Genomic DNA, 21849 nt, shown 5'->3' with positions numbered 1-21849 from the left:
TCACCTACCTATCTTTACCCAGCACAAATGTCACTTGTGAAAAGCCTCTCCTCACCTCACCCCAAATCTGGGCTCCATTTTTTTTTTACTTCTATTTTCCCCCACTTCATTCATCTTTTGGCATTTATCTCGTTGTATTCTAGGTGTTTCTTACCTATTACCTCCACCCCAATTTCCTTGAACTCCCTTATCTTTATATCCCCAGTGTCTACCACAATTCTCCACAGAGTGAATGAATGAATGAATAAAGCAAGCTCTAAAAGATCAAAGCCCTTGCCCATCTTGAGTCCATGGCAGAGATAGAAATATCCAGAAATTTAGACCAAACCAGAATAGCTTTCTTACTGGTTTCTGTGATTGACCGTATCCAGGCCTCTCCACAGAAGACTCCTAAATGAACCTAAATGGAAAAGTCCTGGGCTCTGCGGTGAGCCACAGGTCACGAGAGATTCCCCAGTGCTGGCACAGCAAGACTTGAAGGCTCATGATCTGTGCAGAAGGCCTGACCAGCATGGCATCGTGAGTCAGACTCTTTGCTTTACACTGCAGTCTAAGCAGCTTCCTGGAACTGCTGTCATTGAAGGAATACACAGAAGCAACAAGCCCCCAGGTGTACATTCCTCTGGCTTCTGGGGGGCCATCTCACTCCTGGGGATCACAAGACCCCCGAATTTTAGGTACCCTCTGAGAGACTCAAAGAGAGGCATGAACTTGCTGCATTTGTGTCCCATGTTTATCCTTTTCACAGCTTGCTGGCCTGTTCTGGAGCAAACTAAATAAAAGCAATCTTGATCTGAACCCAAGCCATTATTCTCACCATCCTTTGTGAGATGGGTAGTGAAGGGTTAGCATATTATATGTGGTTGTGAAAAAGCTAGGCCCTTCCTGGTGCCATCTTTCCTGCATAAACCGAAATTCTTTTCTGCCTATTTGTTAATTCCTTCCTTCCTCTCCTCTTTCCATCCTTCTCAAACATTTAATGAGCACTCGCTAGGTACCAAGCTCCATGCTGGAGATAGAAGGATGAATAAGATACAGTGCTCTGCCTTCAAGGAATCCACAGAATTCTGGAAGAGATAGGAAAGTAAACAAATAGTCATAATACACTCAAGTGCCCAATGGAGGTGTCTATGAAGCCCTGTAAGTTCAAGGGAGTGGGCCCCGGGGTGCTAGTGGGTGTTTGGTAACCAGCTGGTCGGAGGAGACCTGATTTTTAGTGTTTGCTCGTTCCCGTGTGGCAGATACTTCCGTCATGGCTGATTTCAAGCTACTAACCTGAACACAGAGTTGGGAAGGGATGTACAATAGTTGCCCCCCCCCACCCCCCCTTTTTCTTTGGCTGTGCAGGGCTGCCTTCGGGATCTTAGTTCCCTGACCAGGGATCGAACCTGTGCCCCCTGCAGTGGAAGCACAGAGTCCTAACCACTGTACCACCAGGGAAGTTCCCACAGTTGGCCTTTCTGATGTAGTAAGAGCCAGCTCCAGCATACCACCATGATTTCTGCCTTGTGAGATCCTGAGCAGAGAATTTATCCCTGCTGTGCCTGGGCTTCTGACCTACAGAACTTTGAGCTCACAAATGAGCTTTGTTTTAAGCTGCTAAGTGTGTGGTAATTTGTTATGCAACCATAGAAAACTAAACAGAGCCTATTATACCCTTTTTACAGTTGTGAAAACTGAGGCTTAGAAACAGTAAGCAATTTGACCAAGGCCATGAGCAGCTAGCAAGTGATGGAGCTGGGAGGCAAAATGAGGTGTGTCTGACTCCAAAGCCTGGAACCTTAGCTCCTATGTTCTCATGGAAAACAATGTCACATAACCACGAAAGGCCGGGGTCATGGCGGACCATATTTTTTTGTTTATTTTTAGGAACCAGAAAATGTGCATTATTACTAAAAAATGAAATCCTGTGCCAGAAAAAAAAGCAAATGTTCAATGTAGCTTTGGACTTGAAGTGGTACCCAAGTGGTTACCTTGATATTTATTTCAGAAGGCACTGCTATGGAATAAAAGAAATTTCATATGGGACTCTACTCATTAAATAAAAGAAATTTCATATGGGACTCTACTCATTAAATATTTGAGTTTGGCTACAGTGTCCATTTCTGCTTTTCTCCTGCAGCCTGACCAGATGTGCTCAGAAAATTTGGTTCTCCCTGAATATGTACATCTGTCAAAATTCCTGTCAATTTTAGCACTACTGCCAAGGGAGTGAACAAAGAGAGTTAGCGATTAACTTCAAAGAACTTTGTTGGAGAGGAATAAAGATATTTAAGGCCTATTTTGTCAACTAATTGCATTTGCATATTTATGGGATTTACTGATATAGCAGTAATTAAAAACTATTTAGTAGTCTTAAAGGACACATAACTCAGTTGCTGTTTGCATAATAAACACTTCCTTATTATGTTTGCATAATAAACACTCTCCCCCTGCTTCTTCCAAAAAACTGGTCCAAGAGGTGTCATATCTTACTCGGAAATAATGGAAAAACAAAGTGCAAGGGCTCATTGGAATGTGGAGAGGGGACTTCTGAAATAAATATATATCTAGGTACTCTCTTAATGTTAGGCCTGGCCTGAACTGCTCTCAGAGAATGGCAGATTCAAACTTCAGATTAATAAGTCTTTTTTTCCCCAGGTGATATTTAAGAAGCCTGAATGCTTATCCCCTGACAATTCCATTTTCTTTACTTTAATACCCTGACCTGTTTCAAGGGTCTGAACAGGGTTCACCCTGCATTCATCCTTCCTAAAGAGATATCTAAGGGGGATGAAATCTTTGACTAATGGATTGCAAAAAATAATGTGAGTAAACAGTATTGAATTTAAGGAGTTGAGAAGAGATGGTTTTCATGGAAAATTAAAAGTTGAGCAAGGGACAGACACCGAATGTAAAGGCACTGAGTATATAAACTAAACCTAGACAGGACAGTAAGTTTGGGAAAAGAAAGCTCTGAGCCATCTGGTGGTGCAGAGCAGGGCAATCAAGGGAAGATCAGGAAATATCTGTATATAAACTACTTTGAAGACAAGTCACTCACACAAACCTTTCTTGTCTTTGCAAAATTCATCAGCCAATAAAGAGCTGTAATGGGCAGGATCACCAGACTGTTGTTAAATTAGCTAATGAAGGTCGTAATGTACCTGTATTACACGTCATTAGCAGTGGCCTTCCAGTAACAGATGGGTATATGAGAAAGTGAGCCAGAAGGGAGGGCAAGCGTGTCCCAGGAGGTTTGACCTAGAGTCATGGCTTACTAACATGTGTGGCAAGAAGATAATGTTGATTACCATCTCAATTAAAGCTTTGCATAAAGGCAAGCTTCTGTGCTCCCTGCCCATAAAAAAAAAAATGGTCTGCTGCCTACAGCCTGCCTTTCTCCTGTCCTAATTCATCTCATAGGTAGAAGCCAACAATTCAAAGCATTGATGGGAAGTGATGGGATTTTGATGGCCAGATCAGTCCTTCATGATCTTACCTCTTGATGAAGCCCCATTTATTTTTCTACCCTATCTCAAGGATATTTCTCAAACTTTCCATAACTTTGTATCCAATTTCCTCTACCAGGTTATATTTCTTTTTTTACTTTTTCTTCTGAAAAAGTAAAAGTATTTTCAAATGCCCAGCAAAACTGGAAGCACAGGAAGTAGAAAGAACTCTCCACCCCCACCAGCCATGTGAGAGTTTGTTGCCAACATGATGACCCTTCACCTGTGCTTACTTAGAGCATTACTCTTACAAACAAGGACATTATTTTACATAATCTCAATACAATCAAAATTAGGAATTCAACATTGCTATATCACTACCATCTAATCCACAGACCGCATTTGAGTTTCACCAGTTCTCTCCAAAATATTCTTATGACAAAAGGATCCACTGCAGAATCACACATTGCACTGAGTTGTCATGCCTCTTTAATCTCCTTTTGTTTGATACAGTTTCTCAGTCTTTCTTTAACTTTCATATCCTTGACACTTTTGAAGATTACATGCCTGCTGTTTTGTAGAATGTCCCACAATACGGGGTTTCCTACTGGATAGATTCAAGTTATGAATTTTTGGCAGGATGATAACAGAAGGGCTGTTGCATCTTCTCAAATCTCGTGGTGCACAACTCCCATAACTGGTGATGCTAATTTTCATCATTTGATAAAGGTGTTGTCTGCCAGACTTCTCTACTGAAATATTTTTAAAATTAATTAATTAATTAATTTTGGGCTGCGTTGGGTCTTCTCTAGTTGCAGCGAGCAGGGGCTACTCTTTGTTGCGGTGCGCGGGCTTCTCATTGTGGTGGCTTCTCTTGTTGCGAAGCATGGGCTCTAGGCGCGCGGGCTTTAGTAATTGTGGCGTGCGGGCTCAGTAGTTGTGGCACATGAGCTTAGTTGCTCTGCGGCATGTGGGATCTTCCTGGACCAGGGTTTGAACCTGTGTCCTCTGCCTTGACAGGCGGATTCTTAACCACTGCACCACCAGGGAAGTCCTGAAAGATTTTTTTAAATCTTTGTATTTAGTAAGTATTTTGTGTTAATGTCCTGTTCCTCATCAAACTTTTGCCAACTAGTTTTTATCACCCATTGATGTTTCTTTTGTGAATTAATTATCACTATAAAGATTCCATTATTTCTTCTACATTTATTAGTTGGCAATTGTAACTTAAGGGAAAAGTTTTCTCTCCTTCCCATCCATCTCTTTATTTAAATCAGGATGGACTCATGGATTGTTATTCTACTTCATGAGTTATAAATCTTTGCCATCATTATTGATTTTGATGCTTGAATCGTCACAGATTTGGCCAGTGGGAGCCCCTTCAAGCTGACTCTGTCCTTTTATCCTGTCCCCATGATTCTCTTAGCACTTCTTTACTTTGTGATACAAGGAGGCATTCTAGGCTCTTTTTCTACTTTCCTGCCCTGGCCCTGGCATCACGCATTTCTCCATTTCTTCCTTGTAGGTATGTATGCTACTTAGAGACCAAGATCTGGGTGTTAGGTGTACTCATTTTTGTTGGGCTGTTCCTGCTCTCAGGCGCTCTAGTGGACAGAGCTAGGAACATATGCGTGTATGAACACATGTACACACATGCTTACATTTGTATGTATTTCTATATTTAGCTACATGTATCGAAAACCAAGAGTTCACTCTGATACTTCCAAAACCAACTCAACACTACAGGGTTCATCCTAGTTTTCTCCCTTTCCATATTTGTAACTGCTTTCACCAACATCTATATTTTACTGGTAGATGAAAATTAAAAAGAGAGCTTCATGGATTCTAAACAAAGGGACCAAATGATTAGGAGCACAGGGATCAGGTATATGCTTCCCCTCCCTCAGTTTGTTGTGTGAAAACTTATCTCAAACCTGTTCCTCTACATTCCATCTATAGTAAAAAGCGGGCATATGTTGGAAATGGTATGAAATTTAATTTTTGTCTCTAGAGCATCTAGGGGTCTACCAATGCAAGATAGAGTTATGTGGAATGATGCATCTTTTTCCTTAATAATGAAAAGTGAATGGGGCTCAATCAAAAAGTGAAAAAAAAACCCCAGTTTTTATTGAGTGATGTTAAACTTTAGTAGTTTTCATCTTCAGTAAGCCTAGACGCATTCTCTCTTATGTAGTTACTTTCTGAATTGTGGGCAGTGAGAATTTAAGAAGCATTTCTATTTATCAAAAATCGATGTTTCTTTTAATGAAAGGGGCTTAGGAGAAACAGAAGACACTCTTCCCACTGTACTGTTAGTAGTTGCTCTTCATTTGACAATACCAGGTTTCCATTAGCTTAGTGAAATTCAAGAGTCCAATAATCATAGTCAAATGCTGAAGATGTTACTGCATAAGTCTGATTTAGATCAGCTATTTGGAACTCAATTATTAATGAAATTAGTGTCCTAAATGTCAGCAAGAGGACTGCCTTAGGTAAAGGCTGTAAAGGAAATCACATTAGTGTGGAATTTCCCCTGCTTAGGGGCTCCTCTTAGATTACATTATTCACTTAGCTATCTCCTGTCAGGGAAATTGAAATGTTGGCCAAGATCTGATCCTGGGACAGAACCAAATGGAGAAGTTAAGAAGTATTGCAATGGTATCAATTCCAAAACATTTGTGTGGTGCTGGTACTGCCTTTGGTCCCATTTAGTGTTTACAAAATAGCACCAGCAAGGACAGCATAAACTGGCAAACAGAGAAGAACGGAATGGAAAGGAGGTCTTTTAGGAAAGATTGAGCGGCGTTCCATCCAATAGGCAAGTTTGTGTTTCTCATCTTCTGGAAGTGCCTGGGGAACACTGGCAAGTTCAATGGCCCCTCTGTGGCCCTTGGTCCTGGTGGCCGCCTCAGGTGAGTCCTTTAATGATATTACTAGGCTTTGAATATTAACGCCTAGAAGCTAAGACATGGTTTTCTACGTTGTGCTGTATAACTCGTCACAAGTGTTTGTTTTTTTTTACCATCTGTAAAATGTCAGTCCTGTGAAGCTACACGGAGACCAACAATTTGTTACGACTTTGCTCCTACAATTATAGATGTATATACACATAGGGTCACACAGTGGGGCTTTACACATGGCTGAAAATATGCTCTGAAATGTTATAATTGTCTGATAAATTTCTGCTTCCTTAGAAATCAAGCTTTCTTTACAACAATTGACATTGAGAGTTTGGGGTATTCTCTTTCAGATTTACTTTTATGTCTGAATAGTATATTTTTATTATCCAAAGTAGTCTTGGCTTTTAGTAGCCCAGAGAGAGAGTTCCTTGGATCCATCATAGCTACAGAAACCTGGATGTCATTTTGGTATTAGGGGCTTTACATCCAGCCGTACAAAGTCTGTGTAGGTGATGAGTGTTTCTCTAAAGACGAGCTCTATAAACTTGCATGTTTTGAGTGTACAATTCCCCTTAAAAATATTTTAGAAACTAATATATATATATATATATATATATATGTTTTCTTTCCCTAAATTTCTGAAACTAAAATTCCATAGTGCCAGTATTAACTCTACTGAATTGAGCCATTTGAATAGGATACAATTGGTTCTTAGAAAATATACACAAATCAAAAATTTATGTTTATGCTGGTGTTTCCCAACACCCCACTTTCTTGAGGGTTCTCCTAGAGCTCGTATCTGAATTTCCATGTTTTAAAATATAACTGAAAGTGGAATGAGTCAATTACGGAGATGAGGAAGGAATTTGGTAGCCAAGCAGCTGGCAATGATTTTTTTATTGGGTAGAGAAGAAAAATAGCCACTTATCATTAAAGAATAAAAATGCTGGGTGTTGAACTTAAAGGATAAAAGCATATCTTAATTATAAAAATGAAAACAGAGGGAATTTCATTAAATGTCAAATGGGTTTCTTAGCAGAAAATAATTGTGAACATTAAACTAAGTAAGATAAAATAGAAAAATGAAGGTTTGAAAACAGAAGAAATTCTTCTTCATGATTTCTCTTTCTAATGTTTTGCCTTATGCTTGATTTTTGCTCTAACTGTGGCAGAGAAAGTGTTTTAATAGTGTCTCGTAATCAGTGCTTGACCATAAATCATACTGAGAACATTTGTTGCAGAAAAATTCATCCTTTGGAATTTTTACTGGTTTAATATCAAGATGATTTGTAAACATCAAAGCCCTGAACCAACCACCAATTCACTGCTGCACCCAGGAGACAGTGTGCTAGGGTAGGAGGCCTGGATTAGAACCATCTAGGTCCTGCCACTCTACTCACCAGCCACGTGACCCCGGGCAAGTCAATTAACCTCTTAGAGACTCTGTTTCCCTGTAAGTTAACTGTTTATTTTGTATATTCACGAAGACCGAATAAGATAGCATTATGTAATTGTAAGCTGCAATGCAAATGTAACATATCACTGACCTGAAAACACACAAATGGCAGTCCAGTGGCTAAGACTCCATGCTCCCAATGCAGGGGACCCAGGTTCGATCCCTGGTCAGGGAACAAATCCCCCAGGCAGCAACTAAGGGTTCACATGATGAAACTCAAAGATCCCGAGGGCCGCAACTAAGCCCCGGCACGGCCAAATAAATAAATATTTTAAAAAAACCCACAAACACAGAAAATAACAGTGCGCTGTTTCTGTCCAAAAACGTACAACATGCAACTCTTCCTTTTGAAGGGTTACTCACCTAGTATTCTCAGGGAGCCAGTTCAGGGTAGTGCCGGAGTAAGAGCTTGACCTTTGCATCCAGATCAGTCTTGTTTAAATTCCGGCCTCCTCACTTACAAGCTGTGTGATCTTCAGTGGTACTAACCTCCCTAGGCCTAGAGTCCCTCACCTGTAAATGACCCTTCACGGGGCTGTAGAGTACCTATTCTTGTAGAAGTTAAATGAGATAATTCATGTAAAGGGCTCTTAGCCCAGTGTCTGGCACACAGCTAATTATTTAATCAGTATTAGGTATTCAGTAGTACCATGCCCTCAAACCTCTGTTTCCTTGTAACATCTCAGATATATGTATTGCTACCAACCACGTTTCTTGGCCTTCCTTAATCAATAGAAATTGATAAGAGGCCAGACAAGAAGTTCAGGCACGGCTCTATTGGGACTCCTACTATATAGCAGGGAGGAGTAAAAACAAGTAACAGGTTCCCTTGCTCGCTCCCTGAGGTGGGAGGAGCTGGTTCCTTAAATGGCGTGAGGGTAGGGGTGTGTCCAGGGGTCCAGCCAGAGGGGAGGCTTAGGTGGTCTGCCCACCCCCTTGGTGGTGCTGTGTGCAGGGGCATGTGCAGTACCCTGCTTTTGCTCCCTGCTCTTCAAAAGTGGAAGTTGGGTTTTTTTGGTCTTTTTGTATCTTGTTGTCCATAATTTGCCCTAACTGCACATGCACGCAGTTATTTTTAGTCCCTTTTAGTTTCTTTGTATTTTGCTTCTTAAGGAGACATTTGTCCAGGTGTAAGCACTGCAGCAAAGGGTCCTAGGTCCCAGGTCCCAGCCTGTCTCAGTATCATTCTCTTATAATCCTAAAGGTGGTATACTCACTAAAGCAAAAAGAGCTCTTTTCATCAAAGTGCCCAGAACATTCTAAGATAGGCGTGTGTGTAACTCGTTGAAATAAGGAAAACAAAGGAATAATTCTATTGTATTCTTATCTTTTTTAAATCTGTCTTCACCAAAAGCGCTTCACAGCTCAGTTCCTAACACATTCTACTTTCCAGAAATTTACAAGTGAATTATTTGAAGCTGATTATTATCATTCAAGGAGGCAGAGCTAGTGAGGAATCTTTCCTGGGTCTGTTGATATTTTCCATCAGTGTCTGCTGAAACATCACTGAACTGTGAGTCATTTAGTGCTTGTGTGAATGTCACATTAGCTTTCAAGGGGCATAATTTACTGTTAATTAATGGTCACTTAAATCCTTAATCTCTCTCCTCTAATTGATCTTTCTCCTCAGGCAAATGTGCACTCATAGTAGAAATGTAATTTATTATTTCTTCCCATTTTAAACAAAGAACTCTTTCCCTCTGTAGTTTATTTAAGCATACTTCCGTTTGCTTCTGATTTTTCTCCAATCATTGCCTGCTTCTCTTTTGTTCCTATTTCCAGCTTCCAGAACATTCTCTTTTTACCCAAAGACTATGACACATTCTAGAAAGTATGTGTTTATCCATAGGGGACCTATGGATTGTTTCCTAGAAAAGGTATCAGAGGGGAATTTGACTCTCCATGAACAGAGGGTATAGGGAGCACACATTCACTTCTCAGAATTATGTCTTAACTCTGTCTCAAGTGGTTTCCTGTATTGAAACAGGCACATTTCAGTGGCTCCCCAGCTGGGACTTGAATTGGGAGCTTCCAAGGGAGGTAAGAGTGAACTTGCCCAAAGCGAAGTTCTCAGGAAAAGCACCAGACCAGCTTTGATTTGGGCTCCAGAAATCTCTACCCGCAGCCTCCGCCAGCAAGAAACAGTCTCAGGTAGAGAGATTCACAGCACACTTTTTGACAATCACAGTTCACAAAAACTAAAGATGATGCCTGATGCAAGTCACCCACCTTAGTCCCGCATGCCAGAATCGCTGTTGCCACTTCTGGCATCTTGTCGGGTGAATAGTTAGGGAGTTAAAACGCTAATTAGATTCCCAGTTCAGATGATAATGAAAGTGAATATTCCACTGCCCACAATGAGTCTGGAATTGCACCTCCAGCACCGTTGTTAGCATTTTGGTCACACTGACATTGATAAACATAGAAATTGTTGCCTGCGGCAGCAAGTGACAAAGCATCATTCATAAACAGATGGGTATAAACAGGATTGTCGCACGGGGAGAGGATATCTCATTTACAGTTTCCTGCTGGATCCCGCGTACCTTCAGCAGCTCATCAAAATAACCATCAAAACCGCTGAGAGCCGAGGTGAATTCACACGCAGGACACTACAGATAGATTTCACTCAGGCGCTGTTGGCAGGAGGTGTGCAATTTGCTTCAGTCCAATGACTTAGCGAAGCTTTGAATCCCCCAGGGGCCGGCAAAGCTGGTGAACAAAATATCTTTCTGCAATTCTGAGAAAGCCCTCACAGATTTGTCACTTCCAATTGCTGGTGCTCATTTCTCTTGCTTGCTTTCCCCTGGCCTTCCCGGCCTCAACACCAATCACGGCTCCTCTACAAATCAAGATTCCTGGGTCCTAGGAAATGGTTGTTCCCTGGAGCCACAGAGAATTTTCCCAAAATGAAGATCTCATTTTCCGACAAGTGCATTTTAAGGCAGAGTGAGAGAACAGATATATTTTTGAGGAGAAAAATGTGAATTGGAATCTCACTAATCCCATTACTCAGAAATCCACACAAATCTTTGTGTTCAACTGGTTTGTCCATGTTTCTGCTTTGGGCTTTCTATGTGATTTTGAATTACGAACAGAAAATCCAAAGAAAAATCCAAAGAGGAAGTTAAATGTTGGCTAAGTGCATGGGAAGTTTTCTCCTATGTACTGGGAGGGGGTGATACAGGAAAAAAGAAAGGATGTTGTCTCCAATATGCAAGATTGTTGTAAAAATGGAACCGTAAGTGAAAGTTTGCATCCTCAGAGATGGGGTTGATTTATTTATCTTTACAATGAGATTTCTCCATTGGGCACTTAGCCCATCAGCTTACTTTGCTTTTTTTTGTTTGTTTGTTTGCTTTTTAATTGAAGTATAGTTCATTTACAATGTTTCAGGTGTACAGCAAAGTGATTCAGTTATAGACACACACACACACACACACACACACACACATATTTTTTTTCAGATTCTTTTTCATTGTAGGTTATTATAAGATATTGAATATAGTTCCCTGTGCTATGCAGTAGGTCCTTGTTGTTTATTTTATATACAGTAGTGTGTATCTGTTAATCCCAAATTCCTAATTTATCCCTTCCCCCTCTTTCCAGTTTGGTAACCATAAGTTTATTTTCTACTTTAAACAAGTGTCTGCCAATAAGCCCGCTAGTTGGCTGTGAACTTAAGCAGTTCGGATGAGCTGAAAACTATATCCTGCTAGGAGCCACTGAGTCCTGAGCAGTCTGAAGTGTCCTAAAGATGCTAAGTTCCTTTTATTTTCATAAACGGTGAAAATGATGATAGTTTTCTTTTTCAGGAATCCTGGCCATAGATACCCCTCATCCCAGGAGCTCTGCTCTGCATCATCTCACCAAGCAGCTATTACAAAAATATCGCAAGGAAGTGAGGCCAGTTCACAACTGGACCCAGGCCACCACAGTATACCTGGATGTGTTTGTCCGCGCTGTGTTGGATGTGGTAAGGACCATCTTACCATCTCTTAGTCCCATCGTTCTTTTGTAAAACTACCTGCTGTTTATGCAGGGGTCTAGGAGAAGTTTTATTCTTGAGACTCTCGTTGAGCTGACAGAGAAGTTGTGCTAGACTCAGCAGTGAGCCTGGGGTAAATATTTATTAGGCAAATCATGCTTTCTAGCCCCCGACTTGCATTGTGAGGGCAGATATAGAAATAGGAATTTCTATATCTAGAAAATATTCCTAGAAATAGGAATTTCACAGAAATAAGATGTTTTAAGAATTGTGGTCATAGGTCACAGAACATATTTTATGAGCATTGCTGAAACCAAAAATGGTAATAGGTATTATTTTCTATGGTTCACATTTCTTAGTGATAGGAGCAGGTTTATGAAACAACTTCTACAACTTACTGCCTGACATTTTAAAAGGGGAAAAAAGTGCCTTGCTATCCTGAGTTTTTAAGGGAACTTATACCTAAGGTATTTGCTAAGGGTAGTGGGAAGATTTGTTTATTAAAGCATATCTTTCCTACTATGTCTGAAAAATGGGTTGTTGTGGGTATTAAATGAGAAAGTGTATGTAAAGCAGTTAGCAGAGGTCTTAGGAAGCCCTCAGTGATGGCCCATATAATTGTCTCTGCTTCTTCTTTCTCCTTTTTCTTAATTACAAAGTCTTCAGTATCAATAGATCCCAAATTTCTTTTGATTTCTTTTAAAAGCAGACTTTACTGAGCTTGTTTGTTAAAGTAGTTTAATAATTGTTTTTCAATTTACTTCTCAAAATTTTTTTTCCAATTGAGGTATAATATACAGATATTGAAATGCACAGTATGAGTTTTGATAATTGCATGCACCCACATAATCCGTATCCCTATCAATATGTCAAACATTTCCATCACCCCAGAAAGATCCCCCATTTCCTTCCCATCATCCCCTCCATCCACAAGGACAACCACTGTTCTGATTTCTTTCATCATAGATTATTTTTGCCAGTTCTAGAACTTCTTAAGAATGAAAATTTACTGTATGTACCCTACTGTGCCTGGATTTTTCACTCAGCATGTTTTTGAGCTCCATTCATGTTGTTGTGCATATCAGTAGTTTTTCTTTTTTATTGATAAGTGGTATTTGGTTATGGCTATACCATGATTTGTTTATCCATCCTCCTGTTGATAGGCATATGGGTTGTTTCCAGTTTTAGTGTATTATGAATAAAGCTGCTGTGAACATTTCTGTACAAGTATTTTGGTGTATATATGTTTTTATTTCTCTTCAGTAAAACCTAGAAGTGGAATAACTGCCAATTCTCATAGGATAGATGCATATTTAACGAGAAACTGCCAGACTGATTTACAAGGTGGTTGTACGCTGTATACTCCCGCCCATCAGCTATGAGAGTTCCCATTTCCCCACATCTTCACCAACATTAGGTGTTATCAGTCTTTTTAATTTTACCCATTCTGGTAAGTGTGTAGGGATATTTCATTGTGGTTTTTCTTTATACTTCCCATGGCTAATAATTAGGGGCTCTTTTTTTATGTGTTTATTGGCCACTTATATATCTTTCTTTGTGAAGTACCTGTTTAAGTCTTTTCCTATTTTTTATTGTGTTGGTTGTATTTTTATTATAGATTAATAGGGATTGCTTATATATTCTGGACACAAGTCCTTTGTCATCTATGTATTGCAAATGTTTATTCTCAGTCTGTGGCTTGCCTACTTATTTTCCTAATGGGTCTTACGATGGACAGAAATTTTTTAATTTAATAAAGTCCATTTTTACCAGTTCTTTATTTATGGTTAGTGCTTTCTGGGTACTGTCTAAAAGAAATCTTTGCTACTACAAGTTTACCAAAATATTTTCCTATATTTTCTTTCAGAAGATTTATAGTTTTTAGCTCCTTAGATTTAGTTCTGTGATCTTGAGAATTAATTTTTGTAATGGTGTGAGGCATAGTTCAAAGTTTTTTGCTGTTGTTTTGAATTTTGTTTTGTTTTTGTTTTTGCATTTAGAAAGGATTTGTTCCATCACCATTTTTTGAAAAGTCTTCCCTTTCCCCGTTGAATTGCTGTGATGTCTTGGCTGAAAATTAAGTTAACTTATAAGTGTCAGACTATCTGATATCTTGAAATCAGATAGTGTAAGTCCTTGAATTTTGTTCTTCATTTTTAAGATAGTTTGGCTTTTTAGAACCTTTGTACTTCTACATAAATTTTATATTCAGTTTGTCACACTTCATTAAAAAAAAAAAAACCTGCTGGGAGTTTGCTTGGAATGGTGTAGGACCCACAGAGAAATTTAGGGGAGAATTGACATTTACCAATACTGAGTTTTCCAGTCTTTGAATATGGTATGTCTCTCCATTTATTTGGGTCTTCAGCAGTGTTTTATAATTTTAAAGGTAGAAGTTTTATACATATTTCCATTAAAGTTATCCCAAAGTATTTTTGATGTAGCTATAAATATTACTTAAAATTCTAAATGTTCTAGTTATTTGTTGTCATTATAAAGAAATAGGATTCATTTTGTATGTTGACTTTGTGTCCTGTGACCTTGCAAAATTCACTTCCTAATTCTAGTAGTTTTTCAGATTAGTATTTTCTACATACACAATCATTTCATCTGCAAATAGTTTTACTTCTTTCTTTTTTAATCTGTGTACCCTTTATTCTTCTTGTCTTATTGCATTGCCTAAGACCTCTACTACAGTGTTAATGGAAGTGGTGAGAGCAGACATTTTTATTTGTTTCCATTCTTACAGAAAAATCTTTCACCATTAAGTGTGACGTTAGCTATAGATTTTTCATAGATGATCTTTATCAGGTTGAAAAAGTCCTCTCCTATTTTCTATGTGCTGAGAGATATTTTAAAAATCATGAATGACACTAAATTACATCAAATTTTTTCTCAATCAATTTGAATGATCATATGATTTTTCTGTTTTATGCAGTTAATATGGTAAATTATTTTTGATTGATTTTCAAATGTTAAACCACCCCTGCATTCCTAGAATAAACCCCACTTGATCTTGATATATTATCCTTTTTATATATTTCTGGATTTGAATTCCTACTTATTGTAGGTTGCATCTATGTTAATGAGGAGTATTGGGTTATAGTTTTATTTTTTGTAAAGTATTTGTCTGGTTTTGGCGTCAGGGTTATGCTGGCTTTATAAAACTAGTTGAAAAGTGTTCCCTCCTCAATTTCCTGAAGGAATTGTGTAACATGGATAATTTTCTTCCCTAATGTTTGATAAAATTCACCAGTAAAACTGCCTGGGACTGGAGTTTTCTTTGTGGGAAGGTATTTAAATATAAATTTAATTTCATTAACATATATAGGAATATTCAAATTTTCTATTTCTTCTTGTGCCCGTTTTGGTAATTTGTATTTTTCAAGGAATTTGTCTGTTTCATCAAAGTTACAAATTTATGTGTTCATAATATTCTCTTTTAATTCTTTTAATGTCCAAAGGATCTCCAGTGATACTGCCTTTTTCATTCCTCATGTTGGTAATTTGTGTTTTCTCTTATTTTCCCTTGACCAATATTACCAAATGTTTATCAATTTAATTTATTTCTTTAAAGAACCAAATATTGGTTTTGAATTTTCCTTATTGTTTTCTATTTTACTGATATCTACTCTTATCTTTATTTCCTTTCTTCTACTTACTGTGTACTTAATTTGTTCTTCTTTATCTTGTTTCTTAAAGTGGAAAGTTATATCATTTATTTTAAACCTTTTTTCTTTTATAATTTTAACATTTAAAGTTATAAGTTTTCCCCCAAGCACTAATTTAACTGTATCCTATGAAATTTTGATGCATTTTAAAATTTGAGGTAAAAATTATGTAGACTGAAACTCATCATTTTTTTAAGATTTATTTATTATTTACTTTATTTATTTTTGGCTGCATCAGGTCTTAGTTGTGGCATGCGGGATCTTCATGGAGGCATGCAGGATCTTTTGTTGCAGTGTGGGGGCTTCTCTCTAGTTGTGGCATGTGGGTTTTCTCTTCTCTAGTAGTGGTGCGTGGGCTCCAGGGCTCCTGGGCTCTGTAGTTGTGGTGCACAGTCTTAGTTATCCCGCGGCATGTGGGATTTTAGTTCCCTGACCAGGAACCAAACCTGCATCCCCTGCATTGTAAGGGGAATTCTTTACCCCTGTACCACCAGGGAAGTCCCTGAAACTCATCTGTTTTAAGCCAGTCCCTTCCCCCAGCCCCAGTCTCTGGCAACCACAGATTTTCTTTTTTCTCCCTATAGTTTTGCCTTTCTAGAATGTCATATAAATGGAATCATATTGTATTTTATTCTTTGTTTTTGGCTTCTTTCACTTAGAATAATGCTTTTGAGAGCTATCAGTGTTGTGTTGTTGCATATGTCAGTAGTAGTATTCTATTGTACAAATGTACTGCAATTTGTTTACTTATTTACCAGTTGTTGGACATGTGATGTGGATTGTTTCCAAATTGGAACAATTATGAATAAAGTCACTATAAACATTTGCATATGTTTTCAATTCTGTTGGATAAATACTTAGGTGTGAGATTGCTGTGTTGTATAAGTCTATGTTTAACTTTATAAGAAACTGCCAAACTGTTTTCCAAAGTGGCTGTGTTGTTTTGCACTCCACCTGCAATGTCTGAGAGTTTCAGTTCCTCCACATGATTGCCAGCACTTGATATTGTCAATCTCTTTAAATTTTAACCATTCTAGTAGATTTGTCACCACAAAGTAGATTTGTGATATCTCGATGTGGTTTTAAACTTTCATTTCACTAAAAACTAATGATGTTGAACATCTTTCCATGAGCTTACTTGTCAACTGTATATCTTTTAAAAGAGTATTCACTCAAATCTTTTACTTTTTAAAAAATAGCATTGTTTATTACTTTATTATTGAGTTGCAGAAGTTCTTTATATAGTTTTGGTCTATTTTTGGATTCTATTCTGTCCAACTAATCAATATATTTCTCCTTACACCAATACACTGTGTCAATTACTGTGCATTACAGAAGTCTTGAAATCAGATAGTGTGAGTCTTCCAACCTTACTCTTCTGTTTTAAAATTGTTTTGACTCTTCTAGGCACTTTGCATTTCCATATAAACTTAAGAAAATTCATCAACTTCTATTTTAAAAACTATCAGATTTTTATTGAGATTGCATTAAATCTATAGATCAATTTAAGGAGAATCAACATCTTAACAATAAGCTTTCAATCCATGACAACAGTGTATCTCTCCATTTGTTTAGTTCTTCAATTTCTTTGCATAATGTTTAGTGCTTTTCAGTGTTCTACACATATCTGGTTAAATTTATCCCTAAGTATTTCACATTTTTGATGCTATTATAAAAGGTGTTTTATTTTTTTTTTTTTTTTTTTTTGAGGTACACGGGCCTCTCACTGTTGTGGCCTCTCCCATTGCGGAGCACAGGCTCCGGATGCGCAGCTTCAGCGGCCATGGCTCACGGGGCGCAGCCGCTCCGCGACATGTGGGATCTTCCCGGACCGGGTCACAAACCCGTGTCCCCTGCATCGGCAGGTGGACTCTCAACAACTGCGCCACCAGGGAAGCCCTATAAATGATATTTTTTAATAAGAAAGAGAATTAAAATTTTAATAATATAAATGTATTTTAATTTTGGGTCTCTGTTACTTGCTAGCATACAAAAATATAACTGATTTGTATATATTGACCTTGATCCTGTGACCCTGCCATCTAATTAATTTTTGAGTCTTTTTTGTAGATTCTTTCAAATTTTCTCTGTAGAAGATCATGTTGTCTGTGAATAATGAAAGCTGTATGTCTTTCTTTCCAATCTTTATAGCTTTTCTTTCCTTTTATTGCCTACTGCCCTGACTCGAACCTCTAGTGCAATGTTGAATAGAAGGGTGCACTGTTTTATAAATGTAAATTCAATAAGTGTGTTTATAGTATTGTTAAAATCTCCTATAACAATTTTTTTGTCCAGTTGTTCTATTAATTTCGTAGAGAGGGGTATAACAATCCCCAATTATAATTGTGGTTTGTCTATTTATCTGCCCTGTTATTAGATGCATACACATTTAAGATCATATGTCTTCTTAACAAACAGAAGCTTTTACCATTATAAAATACCCTTCTTTATCTCTGGTAATATTCTTTTTCTTGAAGTTTTTTTCTTGCTTACTTTCTGCATGGTATGTATTTTGCCATCCTTTTATTTTCAATTTCTGTGGTACTCAAAGTCATCTCTTAGACAGAGCATGTAGTTTGGTCTTTCATTTTGTTAAACTTTTTATTTTGAAATAACTATAAATTTACAGGAAGTTGCTAATAAATTTATAGGGAGGTTCTGTGCACCCTTCACTCAATGCCCCCCAATGTTAACATCTTGCATAAATACAGTACAGTACAATATCAGTACAGTACAGTACAGTACAATATCAGTACAGTACAATAAATACAGTACAGTACAGTATCAATACTAGAAAATGGACTTTGGTGCTTATTCAGCTTTCTCCAGTTTTACATATACTCATTTGCATGTGTGTGTATGTTTCTCTATAATTTTATCATATGTGTAGCTTTGTGTAACCACCACTACCACCACATCAAGCTACACAATCATCATCACAGGGCTCCCTGGTACTGTTCCTTTATAGCCGCAATCCTTTCTCCCCTCTAACCCTTAACCCCTGGCAACCAATAAATCCCTTCTCTATCTTTATAATTGTGTCATCTCAAGAATATTATATAAATGGAATCATGCAGTATCTTACCTTTGAGGTTGGCTTCTTTCATTCAGTGTAATTCCCTTCAGGTTCATCCAAGTTGTTGTGTGTTTCAATAATTCACTCTTTTTTGGTGCTGAGTAGTGTTCCAGGGTATTGCTATTTTAACCTGTCAACCTATGCATTTTAATGGAAGTGTTTTGTCCATTTACCAATACCATCTTGCTATTTGTTTTCTAGCTGTCGCATCTCTTTTCTGTTTTCTGATCCTCTTATCCTGCCTTATTTTGGATAAATTAAATATTCTTTAATATTTGATTTTAGTTCCTCTGAAATCAAATTAGCTTTTTTGCAATCCCTCTGTGTATTATTTTTAGATGTTATTTTAGGGATTTCCATATCCATCATTAACTTAATACAATGTACTTAGAATTAATGTTATTACACTTCATATAAAATGTACAAATCTTACAACAGTAAAATTCTATTTACCTGTTCCCCTTACATTTACATATATAATATGCCCTACAATACAGTATTATTATTTTAATGTACTTTAAAAAATAATTCAATAATTTCTCTTTAATTTATTTTAATGGACGTGTTTCTCTATGTTAATATCTTAGTGCTGCACTATGAATCATAGACTCTGATTTTTTGACTGAGACTCAGGTATTGAAATTGATGAAAAATACTTCAAAACTGAAAGTATAAATTTTCTGTTATAACATGGTTTAAATTATTTTTTATCTAATGAAGTTATTTTAGCATAATTTTCCTCGAGCTTAGATAAACCCCTACTCATTATTTCTTCGTAAGCAGGTACATTTATTTATTTATTTTTAACATCTCTATTGGAGTATAATTGCTTTACAATGGTGTGTTAGTTTCTGCTGTATAACAAAGTGAATCAGCTATACATATACATACATCCCCATATCTCCTCCCTCTTGCGTCTCCCTCCCACCCTCCCTATCGTACCCCTCTAGGTGGACACAAAGCACGGAGCTGATCTCCCTGTGCTATGCGGCCATAAGTAGGTACATTTAAATGCAACACAAAAAATCCTCCTTTTAGCACACAATTTCACTTTTCTCAGCTTTATTTTCCCACTTACACTAGTAAAAGTACTCTATCTAAGATCCTAGAAAATACTGTTTAATTAAATGCCAGAAAACGCCCACCCTTACTATCCAAAAGACCTAGTCTTACACAAAGCCCCAGTAGAAAACTCCTTTAAATCTCTTTTCTATTTGGATGTTGAACTAGAATTTGGGAGACAATTTTCTGGGGCTGCATCTTCACTTACTTAAGAGATATTAGTCCTTGCTATTTAGTTGTCAGTGGGTTATTATGTCTATATTGTTTATCGGACATTGTCCAATGGGAAAAACATGATTTGAATAAAGACACGATATGAACCATGTTATATGAAACTCCAGGGAAGAGATAGAATCAGCCTTGAGTTAAGAGCTGAAGACAGGTTTCTAGGTCTCTCCTTATCCTTCTACTTTCTGACTTCATATTGGTGAAGGTGAAGTAGAATTGCTCAGGCTTTCATTTAGAGTCTTATTTGGAGATAAAGAAAAGGAGTAAAGTCTTTCTTTTACTAATTCCCTTGGAACAACTGTATCAAATTGAAAGTTTTAATCTAACTCTTTCTTCCTACCCCAATAAAAGAAAATAAAATTATATCCCTTATGGTGGGTAAGGAGAACACCATTATTTTTTCAAAGATATGCTTTTCTCCAATGTTGTGAAATATACTAATTTTTTACAAGAATATGTTAGACATATTTTATTGGATATGGAAAACTTGCCTTCAGAAATATGGAAAAATCTTATATTCCATCCCTCTAGTTTTATCCCTATCTACTGTCTTAACTTTATCTTCTACATGTACTCAATGCTACAATGAACCTGAACTTCTTGTTTCCTGCCTATATGCTGTTAATTCTGCTATTTCCTCCAATGAATGTGTTTTCCTCTTCATTTGCCATCTATCAAATATTATAGTCCTCAAATCTCAGCTCCTAAGAGAAATTTTCCTCAATTCTCCAAACTGACAGCAATGTCTCCCTCTTTTGAATCCAACGAAGTATGTGTATTTCTTAATGCCCATAGTTAACTGTTAAAATGTCACATACACTAATAGCTACTTGAGGGAAGGATTTTCTAACTCATGGTCCTGTTTCCCACAATATGCAGCATAGTATACCTTACTTCAAAGCTACTGGGTAGATATATGTCTAACCAATTAATTAAGATATGTAAGTACAATTCTAGGGTTGTCTTTATGAATGACTTAGTCTAATATAATTTGCAAATGTCTCTATTACATTCAGGTGGGCTGCTCCTAAAGTTTGTTCCAGAGGCAGGGCTGGTTTGAAGGACTTGATAAAAATCACTCACAAATTCTGCTCAGACAAGGACACTCCCAATGTGAATAGATAACTTGTTGGATGCATCTACCAGCAGCTGAACTGCTGGCAACTTTTGTTTGGAGTGAAGAGCTTTCAGCCCAGCTTTCATCAGTGCACCTCCCTTCCGTTATGTTTTGCCTCCTGTTTTGTTTACGTGAAAGACTACAGTCTTGTCTTAGAATTTCTGGGTATTATGTGTACCTTAGGGAAATCTGATTATAGAGATAATCTACTAACAGGGAAGAGTTTCCATTTGTTTCTATTGAGTTTTGTCAATTCTGAATCCAAGATTCCTTTGTATTCCAGTCCATTGACTAGAGACTCCCAGCCAGACGTTAAGGCATCTGTTTCTATAGTCTTTGGAACTGGGAAAGATAAATAAGAATGTGCAGGAATTATCTGTATATTTGCTAACCACCAATTTAGATCTAAATAGACTCCCTCTGTTAGGAAGGCTAATGAATTCCAATTCTCTGAAATATCCTTTGCTTTTAACAAACAAGATGGAAGGCATCTAAAGAAAAAAATAAAAGAAAGAGATGCACAGAGGGAAAAGCTGTGAATAATGCCACCAGAGAACCAATTATGTTCACCAGCTGGCATTGAGAAACTTGTTTCCCTTGACAAAAAAAAGACTTCAGTTTTAGCCTCAAACTTCTTTTTGACATTGTGTTCTTTAGGGGTGAATGACAAATCTTCCCAGACACCCCCATAAGATATTAGGGAAAAAATTCTTAACACTATTGTTACGTGTAACATGACAAAGGGCTTGGCAGGAAGAGAAAAACAAGCAAAGGCGTCAACATGGCAGTTAATAAGAACCAACTAGATAAAATGACAGTGAAAATGAAACATTAATACGTAGAGACCTTCCTCCCCAGCCACATGACTGAGTCAACGAGTTATATTCACAACTTTTCATGACAGTGATAAAGAAACTGGTTGG

General features: G+C 37.5%; 1 protein-coding gene across 1 annotated transcript in view; it reads left to right on the top strand.

Moving 5' to 3' along the window:
- The first annotated feature begins 3140 nt into the window (after positions 1-3140).
- Positions 3141-21849, top strand: part of HTR3B (5-hydroxytryptamine receptor 3B) — a 44959-nt gene continuing 26250 nt past the window's right edge. The window contains exons 1-3 of the mRNA XM_019942006.1: positions 3141-3178; positions 6279-6343; positions 11600-11760. Of these exons, the coding sequence (XP_019797565.1) occupies positions 3141-3178; positions 6279-6343; positions 11600-11760 (264 nt within the window). The remainder of the gene's footprint in view (positions 3179-6278; positions 6344-11599; positions 11761-21849) is intronic.

Source organism: Tursiops truncatus, chromosome 8 (assembly GCF_011762595.2).
Source record: "Tursiops truncatus isolate mTurTru1 chromosome 8, mTurTru1.mat.Y, whole genome shotgun sequence".
In the NCBI taxonomy this organism is placed as follows: Eukaryota; Metazoa; Chordata; class Mammalia; order Artiodactyla; family Delphinidae; genus Tursiops; species Tursiops truncatus.
The sequence above is the reverse complement of the archived record's forward strand: the minus strand, read 5'-3'. Positions and strand labels throughout refer to the sequence as shown.